We start from the raw sequence: 15,880 nt of genomic DNA on the forward strand, positions 1-15,880 counted from the left end.
AATTTCGATTGAAATTTTCGCGGAAATTTCTATTAAAATTTTGATATCGATAAAATTGAAAAATGACGAAAATTGCTATCAAAATATGGAAATTTTGAATGAAACTTGACCATATGTTTATTTAACATATTATCTACTACATTGATAAAAAACATTGAAGAAATCAAATAATATAGTAGATTTCATGTGATATGTGATGAATATAATGCGCGCTGGAGACAATACTGTTAAAAAAATATTTCACTAATTAATAATTACATAATAAAATTACACGAATAAATCACCAATGTGGCAACGGAAAGTAGCAAGCTTACTCAAAGAGGCTTGAAAATTGTTTTCGATAGTTAAATTAAGCCGAATTGGGTTAAAATAGAACCAATGCGATGACAGCAGCGACGATAACAGTTTACCTAAAATTTCAATTTTACAAATTATCGAAATTGGAAAACCAAATAGTAAGGAAATGAAACTTCATGATAAGGGGATAAATTTCTTTTTCATAATTTATGTTTACAACTAAACGAAACACCTAAATGACCAAATCAAACTCCAAATAAAATCTCAAACCTTTTTTTTCCTTTCCAATTGTTTAAAGACTCCAAATCTCAATCAACCTTAAAAAAAAAAAAAAAAAATTTCTTTCCTTTTATTTTTTCTCTTCTTTTTTTTCTTTCCTTTTTTTTTCTTTTCTCTTATTTTTTTTTCTTTCCTTATTTTTTTTTTTTCCTTTTCCTTTCTTTTCTCTTTTTTTTTTCTTTCCTTTTCTTTTCTTTTTTTTTTCCTTTTCCTTTCTTTTCTCTTCTTTTTTTTCTTTCCTTTTCCTCTTCTTCCCACGTGACTTCCTCTTTTTTTTCTCTCCTTTCCCTCTTCTTCCTCCAGTGGCCTTCATCTTCGTCTTCTTCCTGTTCCAGTGGGCAGTGGCCTTGCTCTTTTTTTTTCTCCAGTTTTTCTTTTCTTCTCCCTTCATAATCTCTCTCTTCCCTCTCCCTCCTCCCTTCCTAATCTCTTTCTTCCCTCTCCCTCCCCGGATCTCTTCTCTCCCTCCGACGACGGCGCGGCTCTGCAACACCCTCTCCGATCTCTTCTCTCCCTCCGGCGACGGTGCTCTCCTCCCCTCTCCCTCCGGTCTCTGCCTCCCCTCTCTCTCTCCGGCATCTACATCGAAAATTTCGGCGAAATTTTTCGAAATTTATTTGGTATGGTGAGCCGGTCTCCCTGTCTCTTCCCTTAATTCTCAAAACCAAAGACTACTCAGAGAGGTAGAAAAGTCCATTTTTGACAAATTTTTTTAGGTGGGGATGTTGAGTAAGAAGGTGGGTACAAATATACTCAGCTTCTTTTTCTTTTACAATTTTTTTTTATATTTTTTTATAACTCTATAATTGGAGTTATAAACCCGACATAAGTATTCCATTCTTACTATTACGCATGATAAGACAGGTAGTTGTCATTAACTTCATTCGTTGTGTCTAATTATATTATAGTAACTGTGTAACACTAATTCGACCAAAAAAAAAAAAAAACTGTGTAACACTAAGGGCACCTTTTTTTTCCTTCTTGTCATCTTGTGGCCCTTCAAGCTTTTATGAAACCACCCTCCCTCTGAGGCCTGAATTAATAAATTAAAGATGAGTAATTATTCAACTCACACCTCCTCAAATCTCAATGCAATCGGAAAGAAAAAAAAAAAAAAAAATTGCAGAACCAATCACACCTCCTTAATTTCCATCAATCATTAAGGCACTATGACTCTCCACGATACTAAAAATGGAGCAACAAATTACTTGTCAATATGCAGTCCTTATTTCTTTCACTATTTCTGGTAGTAATCACTTTCCAAGATGAGTATGGGCGTATGGCCAAACATTAAAAAAGAAAAAAGTGGTATGGCAAGAAAATTTTGGAATTTAAACATAGTCACCCAACAATAATATTTTGCCATACCACATTTGAGTTTGTTTCACTCAATGAGTTTATTGGGAACGAGATGATTCTCATTTCAATGTTTAGAAATGCTATAGGAGTAGTAATCACGATTTCAGGATATAAAAGATTGTATATGAGATGAGAGGTAATCTCGTGATTCAAAATTATAAACTCATTCTAGAGAATGAGATTGACAAACTGAAAGGACTCATGGGGTTTTCATTTCCTTATTTTATGGGTTTCTCATACTCATGCATACTCGTTCCTAAAGCGTGCATACCAAACATGAGAAAATAACCTCATACTCATTCTCTACCCTTCATTTCGCAAGACATAATAAGCTATTGGTTGAAAGAAAACAGGATTCAAAGTGGTCCCATCATCGACTATATCAACTGGTGTATAAGACTTGAGAAACCATTTGATGTTTATATTGAAAATGAAAATGAAAATGACATCCAGAGTTGTGTGTGGTCGACAGATCATTTCATTATGTTTATACACAGTACACGTTGCTAGTTGCAGTGTTCTTTGGTTGGATGGGGTTGGGAGTTGCAAACTTGCAATTAGCATTTCTATCTTTACAATTAGACAATTTTCCTGCGAGTATGGACAGCTATAAGACCATAAAAGAACAAAAAAATCCTATGATGATGTGGAATAATGGAAACCATTGGATTATTTGGAGATGCATACAAGCAAAACCCAAATCAGAATGAGTCTTACTCTTCTGAGTCTGACTAATATTTTCCCACTCCTTATAGAAGTCCCTTTGAAAAGTCTTTTGACATCATTTTTGGTACCATTTCATTAGTATTAGTTGCATACTTGCATCCAATGAGACACTACTGCATGATTCATACGATGATTGAGAAAATTTTCAATATGTACTGGTAAGCATTGGAGCTAGGCAGAAAAAGTATAAGGATCAGTCTCTAAAGCTCACTTCTTTCACTTATTAGAATCAACAATTCTTATACCATCATACAGTCTCAACTCTCAATCTATACTACATATAGTGACAAAATTCAGCCAAAGTGAAAAGAAAAAAAATTGAGAAGAAGAATAACACAGCATGAACTTTGATTTATAGTTATACTCCCCAAAAACATAAGTAGGCACCACTCAAGAATAAAGGTTAGAAATCAAGTTTTTGTTTGAAGTGTTAGGGAATGTGCTCACACTTACTCATGTGCTGCAAAAGGGAATTTGCTTTCCTTTGAGCTCTGTTGGTTCCACTTCTAGCCAGCTCCACCAGATGCTCATATACACCATACTGAAGTGCAGCCAAAGTGCAAGACGAATTGTTCAATCCCAGCTCTAGAAGAACTGATGTAGCACATTCCTTGTTCTTGGGGGTTCCATTCTTGATAATTTCGACCAGAGTTTCAATGAAAGATAGCCGGCCAATCTCATTTCGACCCTCGGGGTGTGATGCAAGGAGTAACAAAATCGAGAGGGCTTCATCAGTCATGCCCAAGTTCGTATCATCAAGTAAATGAAGCAGTGGTGGTATTAAACCAGCATTAATGGCCCTAGACTTGTTGGCTTGGTTCAAAGACAAGTTGAATAATGCTGTGGCAGCATCCTTTTTGCCTCTGATTGTTCCATTCTGCAGAAGATTTACCAAGGCAGGAATTCCATTCAAAGTCCCCACCAGTACTTTGTTCTCGTCAAGCATTGATAAGCTAAACAACGCAGCAGCAGAATTCTCTCTAGCTTCATCTGTTCCATGCTGCAGGATTTTAACTATAGCAGGAATGGCCCCTTCTCTGGCTATGAGTTTTTTGTTTGCCTCATCAATTGACAAATTTAAAAGAGCTGTCACGGTGTGTTCTTGAATCTTGGAATCCGGATAGTACAGGAGCTTAACCAATTGGGGGATTCCTCCACCATTAGCAATTAGAACTCTATTCTCAGGATTCTCTTTGGAGAGCATACGAATCTTAAAAATGGCTTCTTTTAAAACATCCAGCTGACAAGAAGATAGATTGTATACCAAGCAAGATATTTCTTCTAAGATTTCAGCAGAATAGCCACCGGAACCCGCATAAGGATCCTTCTTGGGTAGTTCAAAATTATTCTTCTCACACCATTGCCGGATCAGGTTCTTCAGGGCGAAATTTGGCGCTAGTGATAAGTGATCCAATGTTTGTCCTGTCTTTGGGCAGGTGTGGTGCTTGGAATTCAACCACTTCTGTATGCTTACTCTTTCATAAGTCTTCAAAACAAGGCAGGGAAAACTATCTCAGACCCCATTTTTATGCATTTCAGAAAATCAAACTATAGTTGAACTTAACAAAGCTTTCAGATTTTAGGCAATTTTTTTCCTGATTAAGTTTTCTGTTTTGATGATAAACAGAATAAAAACTGATGCTGACACCATAACTTATTATCTTGGTCATGACAGCATGCAGTCCATGAAATCATATACATCAAAATGTAAAAGTACTACTTTTATTATATTCAGTGCATTGGCTGATTTGGCTCTAACAATTAAAACAATGGTAATAACTAGTGGTAGAAATTAATTAATGGTTCAGATGGTGTATTTGAGAATTGAGATTACCTGTCCAGTTGCCACAATGACAGGATCGGTCATGATCTCCAATGTAATTGGACATAGGAATTCATGAGGAATCAACAAAGACTGACACTTCCTTAGACTTCTTGTTGAAACAGGACCATCAAGCAAGAAGTCCTCATAAATGCCTGCAATTTCTTTGAACTTTACCAAAAGATCAGTGATTTGCTGAATGCTTTCAGCACTAATCTGCCTTGCTCTCCTTTTAGCCAGCTTTCTAACAGCTACTGTTTCCTCTTTCAACTCTGCAACAGTATGGAGTTCCAACTTGTTGGCCAGTCTTTCCAGGATGGCACTATCTGCATTCCTGCCCTCCTTTCTCTTAGAGAACGCAACCATCATGTCCATTGCTAGCTCTATGTCCTGTGTATCCGCTCGCCTCTTTGCTCGTTTCAGCTGCATACGCATTAGCTCCACCTGAAAAATGACCAATTTTATAAGCTTTTATAAGCACACTAGTAATGGATGCAAAATGAGAAACAGAAAAACTCATGGAGTTAGCCCAAGTTGTGAGGGTGGTTGGGGTAATCGGTTAGGATTATGATAGGTTCAGAGTTTGATTCCCTCCCATGTAAAAACAAAAACGAAAACCAGAAAAACTCATGGGCAAGCTAGCTTTATTGGTACATAACAGAAATTAATGTAAAGCTGGTGAATGGTCATCTCATTCAGTCATTGCATTCTGCAAATCTGTTTCTATGAAAATCTACCATATGGGTATTAAACTATTAACAATTTGAAGAAAAAATTCAAAGGAAAGGAATCAAATTACTTGCTCTTTAACTTCAACTGAGATCCCAAGCTCATGGTATGGCATATCATCCAAAGTCAGGCTTAATTTGTCATAAACAGCATGAAATCTTCCCATCACTGCCTCACTTTCCAGTGTCTATCATAAACATGCACAAAATGTAACAAAAGAATTAATATGATAACCCAAGTAATATTCAATTCAGTAAGAGAGAGAGAGAGAGCACTGACCAAGTAAATCTTGCTTCCACAGCTACAATTCTTGAGCAACTTCTTGGCAGAAACAAGTGCCTTCTTCAAACTGGCCAAAGAATTCAAAGCCATGGTAGTCGAAATGAACAACATGTCATCTAATGATTCTAATTCCCTCATCTCTTCCAGAAGGGGCAGTAGCAGCTTTAGCCTCCTGACCAAGTTCAAGCACTCCTTCCTGTGCGTTCTTCGGTACCCAGAATACGATCCAACGGTCTCAATCACTCCCAACAATTCCCCAACAACGCCACCATCGCTTTCATCTTCAGCCTTTGTTGAACTCCCAACATTCCCCTTCTCATCATCCCCTCCTCCCTCCATCACTATCTGCCTGATCTCCGCCATTTCCCCACTAGTACTAAACTAGCTCTATGCCTCACCTAGTTACACAAAACTCCTTAAAATGGGTCCTCTTAAAACTTTAAAATCTTCAACTTTCCCGGACAATATATGGTGAATTTTCCGAGAAAGTAATTTAAAACCCAATAATTACGTACTATCATGATTGATAAACTATTATTATTTCATGTGAAACACTAACTAATATAGTGGGACCAATGTTAAACGTTTATTCTTAAATCTTGTATACATTTTATAATATGAGTAGATTGATAGTATCTTACTATCTGTTCAAGATATTCAAACAATCATAGTTAGGAAAAATAACTAAGATTAAGATATTTCAAGAGTTCGTATTAATTGTTGATTTTTTCTTGCAATGATTGTATGCTTGTATTCTAAATTAGGCTTAAGTATGTAAGATATTTAAACTCAAAACGAAAAAATTATTATGTATAATCCACACACTCACACTGTCATGTAATTATATCTCAAATATATGATATTTATTTCCATTAAACTTGTCTTCATTGGATACTATGATAATTAATATGATAATTGAGATGCTTTTCTCAAAGAAAAAGAGAAAAAAAGTTGGTGATGTTCCGGGTGTTTAGGATTTTAATTTTGTTGTGCTGTACATGTTTGGCGGGTTTTATGGTTTACTAAAAAGAGAAAGGGAGGCATTTGAAAAACAGTTGCCTATGTTTTACAACTTTTAATCTATTTCATACATGCATGGTCTGGGTCGGTTCACGCGGTTTATTGACAAAGTGACGCGCAATCACGTGCACCCTTTTGGATCGTATTGGTTCGTTGCTAATGGGTCCCATTCATTTCTGGCCCTATCTTTGTTTTTGGGTGTGATCGATGGATCCCACTGCTCTGATTCTCCTCCACTTTATGTGGTCTGATTTTCAGGATATAAAAAATCTCTACGATGGGATTGTGGTGAGTGGGAGTGGGACCCTTGTGATTTAAGCTAAGACCATTGGTTGATAATTCTGGTAATTACGTTTTTTAATGACTTTAAATATGATCTCTTATTAGATAGTCTAATATTATAACAATTTCTATGTTAAGTTATCGGATTATGAAATTAATTAGATCATTATTAAAGTTGATATTTGATTAATTACCAAGGGAAGGTTGATGCTTGATTGGTTGCATTTGCTAATCGCTTAGAAAAATGTTTGACTCTTTACAAATCAATCACAAATTATCAAGTCTTGATTGTTTTTTTTTTCTTTTTAATCATTAATTTATAAAAGTAAATGACTATTACTTATAAGTAAAAATAATAAGGAGCCAAATAAATATTTTATTTCTATAAAATTTTATCTTGTAGACACTGCATATAATGGAGATATATTTTAAATCTTTAGATGTTATGAGTCACTTTTTCATGCACACAAGTTTAATTTCTTTATTTTATGGGGTAACTTGTCATTCCATTTACTATTAAATTTAATTAAAAGTGAATTTACTTGTTGAATATACATTTTATATCTTCATCAAGAAAAAATAGACATTTTATGTCTCTCAAAATCATGATGATCGTGACACAAACATGCGCGCACAAATTAAGGAAGTAGTTAAGCCTGTTTGAAAAGTCAAGTCTCTCCAAGAATTTCCACCTCTTTCTTGGTTATAAATCCATGCATGATGCATGCATCTGTCTTATATATTATATATGTCAAGCATGGTGAACAGGATCTAGAATGTCCTTAAGATAATAGACTAATAATTTCATATCACCTTTGGGGTTGAATCTCTTTGTAAAGAGTTGTTCTTATATGTGAAAAATGAATTCGAACGTACGTACTTAAGCAACTAAAATATTAGGAAGAAAAATACTATTACATCAATAATTAATTGATATAAATACGAGCTTAATACATAAACAAATAGGGCAATTTTCCCTTAGCCCTCCCTTAACGCAACCAATGATTGACATCATATCACCCACCAACACAACTCATCCTTGGTAATTAGAAAGTTTGGTTTTCACCCTAGGTGAAAAAGACATTTTTCATATGTATTGGATGAGTTGAGAGCTCTGCTCTATTTGAACTTAAGTTACTTTATTTAATTAAAAATTAATTATAAATTTATAACACATGCGTTAGTTATATCAGATAACGAAAGATATTAATTATATATAATAATTTTTCTTAATTTTAGAATATAAATAACAATTTCATTTGTCATAACAATTCCATTTCCCGTATAGGAATTGAGGATCGATATGTTGACTCAGCGTCAGCACATTTCGAGCTTGACCCCAATTGGCCAATTCTCCATGCTGAAGTCTCTTTGTAATTAAGTACTTTTTGGGGCCACAAATGGAATTAATGGACAAAAAGCTCCGACCACTGAGTGATTGACAGCCAGCCAGCACATTTTGCAGGTCAAGTCTATTTCGTGTTGTGGTTGCATTGCATATTTGCATGATGCCCGTACCCACCAAATTGTTTTGCTGTCAAATTAATAACAAGATTTCAATATTAATGTCCAGATTCCAATCTTGTGAAAATAAAAAATAAAAAATGGCAAAGAGATGAATTGCTAATCAAGAAAACAAGAAAGGAAAACTGATGGATCTGCAATTTTATGAGACCCTCTACACAATACTGTTTGATAAGATCAAATATAGTAACATAACTAAATTGATGGAAATGGAATACCAGAGAAAAATGAGAAGCTTTTGTTGTTTGATCAAAAGATAAATGAAAAACTTGAATTATGAAATGGTTAACAATGCATGTCTAGATTTCAAATTTATTTTTAAAAAATAATCTGCATGATTTGTTGGCAAATGATTGAATTATAGAAAAATGATTAAGAGCTAAAATGATATGTTAAATTTGAAACCACTAGTAATGCTAAAATGAAAAATATGGAAAGAGAAGAGTGAGTTACATGATATTTGTCACTGTTTTTTTTTTAACCTCACAAATTTTTGTGAAGCTTGTAACACATTGAACTTAGATCGGCTATCTAATAGTATAAATTTTTATTGATGAAAAATATGTACATTAATAATAATAGTCAGTTGCTTATTAATATTTAAATTGTGTTATCGATAATTGCTATGGTGTACGTAAATAATTATCAACCATATGTTGAATATATGACATGGTTTAACTCAATAAACAACTAACGAGTAGTTGTCACAAATTCATAATCTCGGATAAGCACCAATAATTAATTATTTTTTTTTTTTTTTTTGTATTTTTGTACTTTTGGTTTCATGAAAATATTTCCCCCTCTTCATCTTATTCTTTGTTTAAAAGAAAAAAACAGAAAGGAGCGAGCATGCTTATTAAAGAATAGCAAATTCAAAATCAGAGTTTTTCATTTCCTCATTTTTTTTGGTAAATCAAAATGATATATTCATGAGGCACGAAGCAAAATTAGAAAATATATGAAATTGTTGTGAGCCACGTGGCATGGGAGCTTCTAGGAAAAACTTTCCAAGTTTTTTTTTTTTTTTGGTCGAAATTCCAAGTTTCCATAGTGGTGCAGAGCGTATTTATGGTTTGAGTCCCCGGCTCCACATTAGCAGATTTCCAAATATGGCAAAGAAAAAAGCGAAATCATTGGTCATGTAGAGCGTGTATTCATGGGCCATTGGGCTTTTTCCAGAGATAGAAAGTCCAAGGCCCAGCCCAAACAACCAAAGCAGCAGGCCCGTCCCACAAAATATTTGAAATCACCGGACACGAAGCACAAAAGCGAGATAGCCGTTAGGGACAGAGCATCGCGACTTTTCGCTGGTATTAAGATCGGACGGTCAGGATTTAGTAGCCGTTATATTCAAAATCGGAATAAGGAGAGGGAGGTGTAACATGCCCGTTCTCTCCGTGCCAATTTTCGCTTTTTATTTCTTTTCCTTTTATTCTGTGAGAGTCTGCTAATAAAACCCCATTTTAAAGAACCCCCAAAAGAAACACAGAGACAGAGACACACAGAGGAGAGAGAAAGAGAGAGAGCGAAGCAGTGTGTGTGTTAGAGAGAGAGAGAGAGGGGCTTACCAAGAAAATAGGCCACTCCTTTCTCTGATTTCAGAGTAGAGCCTCTCTCGGGCTTTTGAAGATTGAAGCTAAAGGGCTTGTTAGCTTTAATTTACACCAGTTTGATCAAGTATTAGACTTCATTTCTCTTCAAGGTTAGTGGGTTTCTTTCGTTCTTTTCTTTGTTTTCCGAAAAGGGTTGATCTTGGTTTCGTTGCAGTCTTCTTCTTCTTCAAGTTCTAGATCATGGGTTTTTTCCCTTTTTGTTTAAATTTTATTTAGAGGGTTTGATTTTCGTTGTTTGAATGTGGGTTCTTATTGGGACTAATCTATTGGGGCTGCTCTTGAAGGTTAGCGAAATGGGTTCAAAGGAGAATAACCTAGGTCTCATTAGGTCCTCGAATCTCCAAGGTAGAGACACAACAGAACCTTAAAATGCCTGTTATAGCGTATTTTTCATTTTGAATTTAAAATTTATTTTCTTCCTTTTGTGTTTTTTTCTTTGAATTCTAAAGAGGGTCCAAGAATGGGGGGTACCAAGTTTGTGAAGGAGGTGGGGCACAATCAGAGACGGGCACTAGGCGATATCCATAACATTACAAGATCTAACCTCAACCCCTGCGTTGTCAACAAAAGAGAGTGTTCTGGGTATGTGGTATTTTCTTATAATCTGAATCTCTTTGTAAGTTTTTTTTTTGTTCTGACATTTGGGTTTTCTGGTAGTCTTTCAATTTCTAATTAACTAATTGGGGACCTTCGTTTTTCAGGAAAGATGCAGCATGTAATAAGAACTTGGCAAATCTAGCAGCACATAGACCAATTACAAGGCGGTTTGCAGCACAAATGGTCCAGCAGTTCTCAAAGGTATACCCTTTTAGACCAATGACAAGAAGCTTTTAATTTCATTTACTTTTCCAATTTGAATTGAAATTTAAGTATATTGCGTTGGTTATCTTGTTATTAGGAAACCAAGGATGTGACTGTGACTTCATTGGTTGCAAATCCGAGTGGTGTGAAGGACTGTGATAAGGAAACTAAGAGGCTGAGCTCATCTGCTGCAAATTCTAGTGCTCTGGTGGACTGTGAAATCATAGATGTGGAGGATGATGAGGATGATGATTGTGATGTTCCTGTGCCAATGTATGTGAAGCACACAGAAGCCATGCTAGATGAAATTGATAGGATGGTATGTGTGTCTAGTACTACCTGCATTCTTGTTAATAAAGGGTTCCTATTTATTCATTTGGGTAATTAACAAGGTTGGTGGTGTTGAATTACTGCAGGAGGAGGATGAAGAGGTGGAGGAACCTGTCATGGATATTGACAGCAGCAGCGTCAAGGATCCACTTAGTGTTGTTGAGTACATAGATGACATCTATGCTCACTACAGGGGAACTGAGGTATATTTACATTAGCTATTGAAAGCATATACTAAAGTGTTACTATTAGATGGATCACTCATGCCACTATATCTCATAAGTTACTTTTCTGTTCTTGAGGGTTGGCAATTAAAGGAATACATGATAACCTTAAAACCAAGTTTTGTTGATAACACATCTGTTTTACTAGATGAGTTCAAACATGTAAAAAGGATTCATAATATGGCTTAGGATTGAAGGGAGCAGTGGACAAAAGTTCATGTAGCCAACCCCAAATAGTTAGACAAGGCTATGTATGTGCAAGTGTTGGACCGGATTAATGGGGTCTTCTGATTGAGAGGAACTTCCTTAGTTGAACCACATTAGTGGTTTCTTTATTTTTGCAATGAAATGCATTCTTCTTCTTAACATTAGCAACTGATGAGCAACTTTAATTTCTTTGCCATAATCTTGTGATAAAATTGGTTAGTTGGTCAGATTGTCAAATGATTAAGATCTGAAAGAAATTAATTACAGAAAATTGGCCAAAAAGACAGTCTAAGTAGATGAATAGTTAGGAGATGTTACTAAGTTTGATTTACTGAAGAATGTTCATCTTAATATGCAGAAGTTAAGCTGTGTCTCCTCAAGTTACATGGCCCAGCAACCTGACATCAACGAGAAAATGAGGGCTATTCTTATTGATTGGCTTATTGAGGTACTATATTAAACTAATTTTATGAATTGCGTTTTTAAAGGTTTACACGTGTGAATAGATTGTTAATGGATTTGATATTTTTGATTGTGTTTACAGGTCCACTACAAGTTTGAGCTTATGGATGAGACATTATTCCTTACCGTCAATATTATAGACAGGTTCTTAGAGCGCCAAACGGTGATCAGAAAGAAGCTTCAGTTGGTTGGTGTGACAGCCATGTTACTCGCTTGCAAGTATGAGGAGGTTTCTGTCCCAATTGTGGAGGATTTTGTTCTGATATCAGATAAGGCATACACAAGGAAAGATGTCCTTGATATGGTAATATGATCTTTCAGTTATTTTAACTGTCATTACTTTATTTCATAGTAAAATATACATTCACTGGTTTTCTTGTTTATTGTCCAATAGGAGAAGTCAATGGTGAACAATTTACAATTCAACTTCTCTGTTCCTACCGCATATGTGTTCATGAAGAGATTCCTCAAGGCAGCCCAATCAGACAAAAAAGTGAGTAATAGGATCCCACATTATAAGATCCAATTAGATTTTATTTTTATTTTTATTTTCTCTCTCTCTCTCTCTCTCTCTCTCTCTCTCTCTCTCTCTCTCTTTTCTCATTAAAATAATAATATTATGTACTTGGTACTCATGGAATTGGAGCAGCTTGAGCTTCTGGCCTTCTTTCTCATGGAGCTATGCCTGGTGGAGTATGAAATGCTTAGGTTCCGACCATCTCTGCTTGCTGCTGCAGCCATTTACACTGCCCAGTGTAGTCTTTCACGGTTCAAGCAGTGGAGCAAAACTAACGAGTGGTACACTAATTACTCAGAAGATGAACTCCTGTGAGTATATGTTGGAGTTTCATGATTCATAGCAATTTTTATGGTATACATGAAATAATAGAACTATTTGGACCACATTCCTGCATCACAGTATTGTACCACAATCACTGAACTTCTATTAGTGAATATAGTACAGAATGTGTTACAAGAATATGGTAACGTAGGCATGTAGCTATACATGAAATCTATTTACTTACATTAGTCATACATGAAATCTATTTTACTTGCATTAGTCATACATGAAATCTTATCAGAAAGCTGATGTTTGTGTGCAGAGAATGCTCAAGGATGATAGTGACTTTCCATCAGAAGGCTGAAACTGGGAAACTTACTGGAGTACACAGGAAGTACAGTACATGGAAGTTTGGGTATGCAGCTAAAGCTGAACCAGCTGATTTCCTCCTGCTTGATCTCTGATGGTGCTGACAAAGAAAAATGATCAAATTTTAAGCGGCCAAAACTCTCTAAATTTTAAGGTCTTTCTTAAGTTGTCACTGAGCAACAGAAGTTGCCCTGGGGGGTTTAAGAACATGTGGGGGTGGGTGGGGTTCCTTTTGTTGCCAACACCAGTACATCAGTACATCTATTTTAGTCTGCACTCTGCAGATAAATCTACTATAAGTATGCACTCAGCAGATAATGTGAATTTTTTTTTAAGCAGTTTTTCAATGACTCATGTTTCCTGGAATACAAACGGTTTCTTTGATCTGAGTGATATAAATGTGTTTGCCCATACAAACAGTTACTTTTGTTGCCCCTAAGTATGAAGATGAGCACAGACAATGATGACATATTGCAGAAGATGAGGCATTGAAGGCTCTAAGCAGTATTTAGAGATGACAAAACAAATCATTCAATTACCAACTAGCTCTTAGTTTAATGGAGAAACCCAAAGTTCAAATTCCCCCTCCCCTAAAATCAAAGAAAAAATTAATTTAATTATAAACCATAGTGACACCACTCATTTTGGCACATAGGTTTTGAGATACAGCAGTGCTTTCACTCATTTTTTATCACCTTTTTGTGTGTTGTACATGATTATAAAAAGAATGACACTAAGGAATTTATCCAATAAATTTATTAGAATAAAATAAAAGTGTTTGATAAAATGTCCAAAATAAGCTAAACATTGAGGTACCCAAGTATGCAACCAACAACCTGTTCTATAGATCCACACTGAAAATGGGTGTGTACGCCTCCATCCTACAAAAGACTTTTCGTACACATCCCCAAAAACATAGAAAAAGGCACCCAAAACGGCGACGTTTGGAGACGATATAAATAATTAGATAAAAATCATAAAACAGAGAAGCATCGATCTAGCATCACTCGTAGGGGTGTGTTTCGGCCGGATCGGATCGGAAATAGGGTGTTCCAATTCCAATCCAAAAAATTTTGGAATGAAATTTATGTTCCAATTTCCATTCCAAAAAATCGGAATTTCAACATCTCATTCCGATTCGGAATTTTCGGATTTCTCGGAATTTTCGAAATTTTTCGGAATATAACATTTTCGGAACTTTCGGATAAACATTTGAAATTTTCGAATAAAAAATCGGAATTTTCACATTTTTCATAATATTTTTTAGAACATGTTTGGATTTTTTTATAGAATAATGATGAAATTAACAAACAAACAAAAATTAAAAGACAATAGATTATGATGCATTTCAATATAGGTCCATTAACTTTAGGTACTAAATTATAATATTTTTTCATTTCAACTACTAAAACATTTATGTCATTTCACTTTAGGTACTAAATTTCAGTTTAGGTACCAATTTTAAAAAATATGGTTATATCGAACTGTGACTGTCTAACAGTCATAACTTTTTTATTGATTTATTGTTTTTTCAACATTTGCAAGGCTTAAACTTTAATATTTAGTCTTTGGATTATAGGACTTCATCCCCCAAACCTAAATCAAAAGTATGAAACCTTTAAAAATTTTGATTTTTTATAAATTTTAAATAGTCACAACTGTGACTGTTCGACAATTACAACTGTAACTGTTCGACAGTCACAACCGTATAGTAAACTGATTTGTGACCTAATCCAAAATATTTTACTCTAGGTTAGTACCTAAACTAAAAAAAATTAGTGTCTTGCTGCTTTATTAAAAAACTATTGATATTTGGTATTTAATCCTAATTTTCTATTTCAATATTTATATTAAAATGTAATTAAAATATATGTCCAATTTAAAAAGAAAATTCAAAATATTAATTTAAATAACATTTAGAACCATACCATCTCATACCATTACCATAAAAAAAATCTAGAAAAGAAGGAAAAAAAAAAAAAGATGCAATTTAGCAAGTTTTTCATTGCTAGATTATGTATGTTAAGAAATAAATTATGTATGATATATATTGTGTATGTTTAATGGTATATATTATATATTATAACATACATAATATATAAGAGAAATAAATGTCACTATGAATGTATAATAGGCTTAATAGCACATATCTTAGAGGTGGGGGATTAATCTTTGGAGCTCATCCAACATTGTTAGAATAAATGTCATTAGTAGATACATGTTACTCACATATATATATCATGTTTGAAATTTTGAAAATAATAAGCTTAAATATTTAGTAATTAGTAATTACAATTGGTGGGATATTCCAGTTGGAATAACTGTAGAATTGCTCCATATCTTCAATTCCCCTCCCTAATAAAAAAAAAAAAAAGTAATTACATGTACGGAAAAATGTGGGTGTTTGTGTTACCAACTTACCATTTATGTTATTATGATACACATATATTTATAATGTACATATGTTTATATTAATAGTATTAGTCATCTTTTTTAAAATATATGTTATATGTATCATACTAAATAAATGATAAAATATATAATATGAAATAAATTGGCATAATTTTGGAAATATTGGATTGGAATGCCTTCGGAACATTTCGGAATTTTTTGGATCGGAATTGGGATCGGAATCGGAATTTACATAAACATTCCAATTCCAATCCAATTTTTTTCAGAATTTTCGGATTTCGGCATTTTCGGATTCGGCAATTTCGGATTCGGAATAAAATTGGAAATTTTCGGATAGGAATCGGTCGGATTCGGATTTTCC

The 15,880-nt window shown here is 34.4% G+C and overlaps 2 protein-coding genes across 2 annotated transcripts; one reads left to right on the plus strand and one right to left on the minus strand.

Annotated features, from left to right (window-relative positions):
* Positions 1–2,867: 2,867 nt before the first annotated feature.
* Positions 2,868–5,931, minus strand: LOC147276285 (U-box domain-containing protein 15-like). The gene is made up of 4 exons (XM_086254171.1): positions 5,492–5,931; positions 5,283–5,399; positions 4,496–4,927; positions 2,868–4,147 (listed from the first exon to the last, which is right to left on the minus strand). The coding sequence occupies exons 1-4, from the start codon at positions 5,855–5,857 to the stop codon at positions 3,092–3,094; spliced, it is 1,971 nt and encodes a 656-aa protein (XP_086110297.1). The 5' UTR covers positions 5,858–5,931; the 3' UTR covers positions 2,868–3,091.
* A 3,914-nt stretch (positions 5,932–9,845) lies between these two features.
* LOC147276286 (G2/mitotic-specific cyclin-2-like) lies at positions 9,846–13,217 on the plus strand. Its single transcript, XM_086253977.1, has 11 exons — positions 9,846–10,022; positions 10,218–10,278; positions 10,383–10,515; positions 10,635–10,731; positions 10,832–11,053; positions 11,151–11,267; positions 11,854–11,943; positions 12,040–12,261; positions 12,352–12,450; positions 12,607–12,785; positions 13,061–13,217. Exons 2-11 carry the CDS (start codon positions 10,227–10,229, stop codon positions 13,200–13,202), a joined length of 1,353 nt encoding a protein of 450 aa, XP_086110103.1. The 5' UTR covers positions 9,846–10,022; positions 10,218–10,226; the 3' UTR covers positions 13,203–13,217.
* The last annotated feature ends 2,663 nt before the right edge of the window (positions 13,218–15,880 follow it).

This window comes from Dryas octopetala, chromosome 8, assembly GCF_963921425.1.
Source record: "Dryas octopetala chromosome 8, drDryOcto1.1, whole genome shotgun sequence".
Classification (NCBI taxonomy): Eukaryota; Viridiplantae; Streptophyta; class Magnoliopsida; order Rosales; family Rosaceae; genus Dryas; species Dryas octopetala.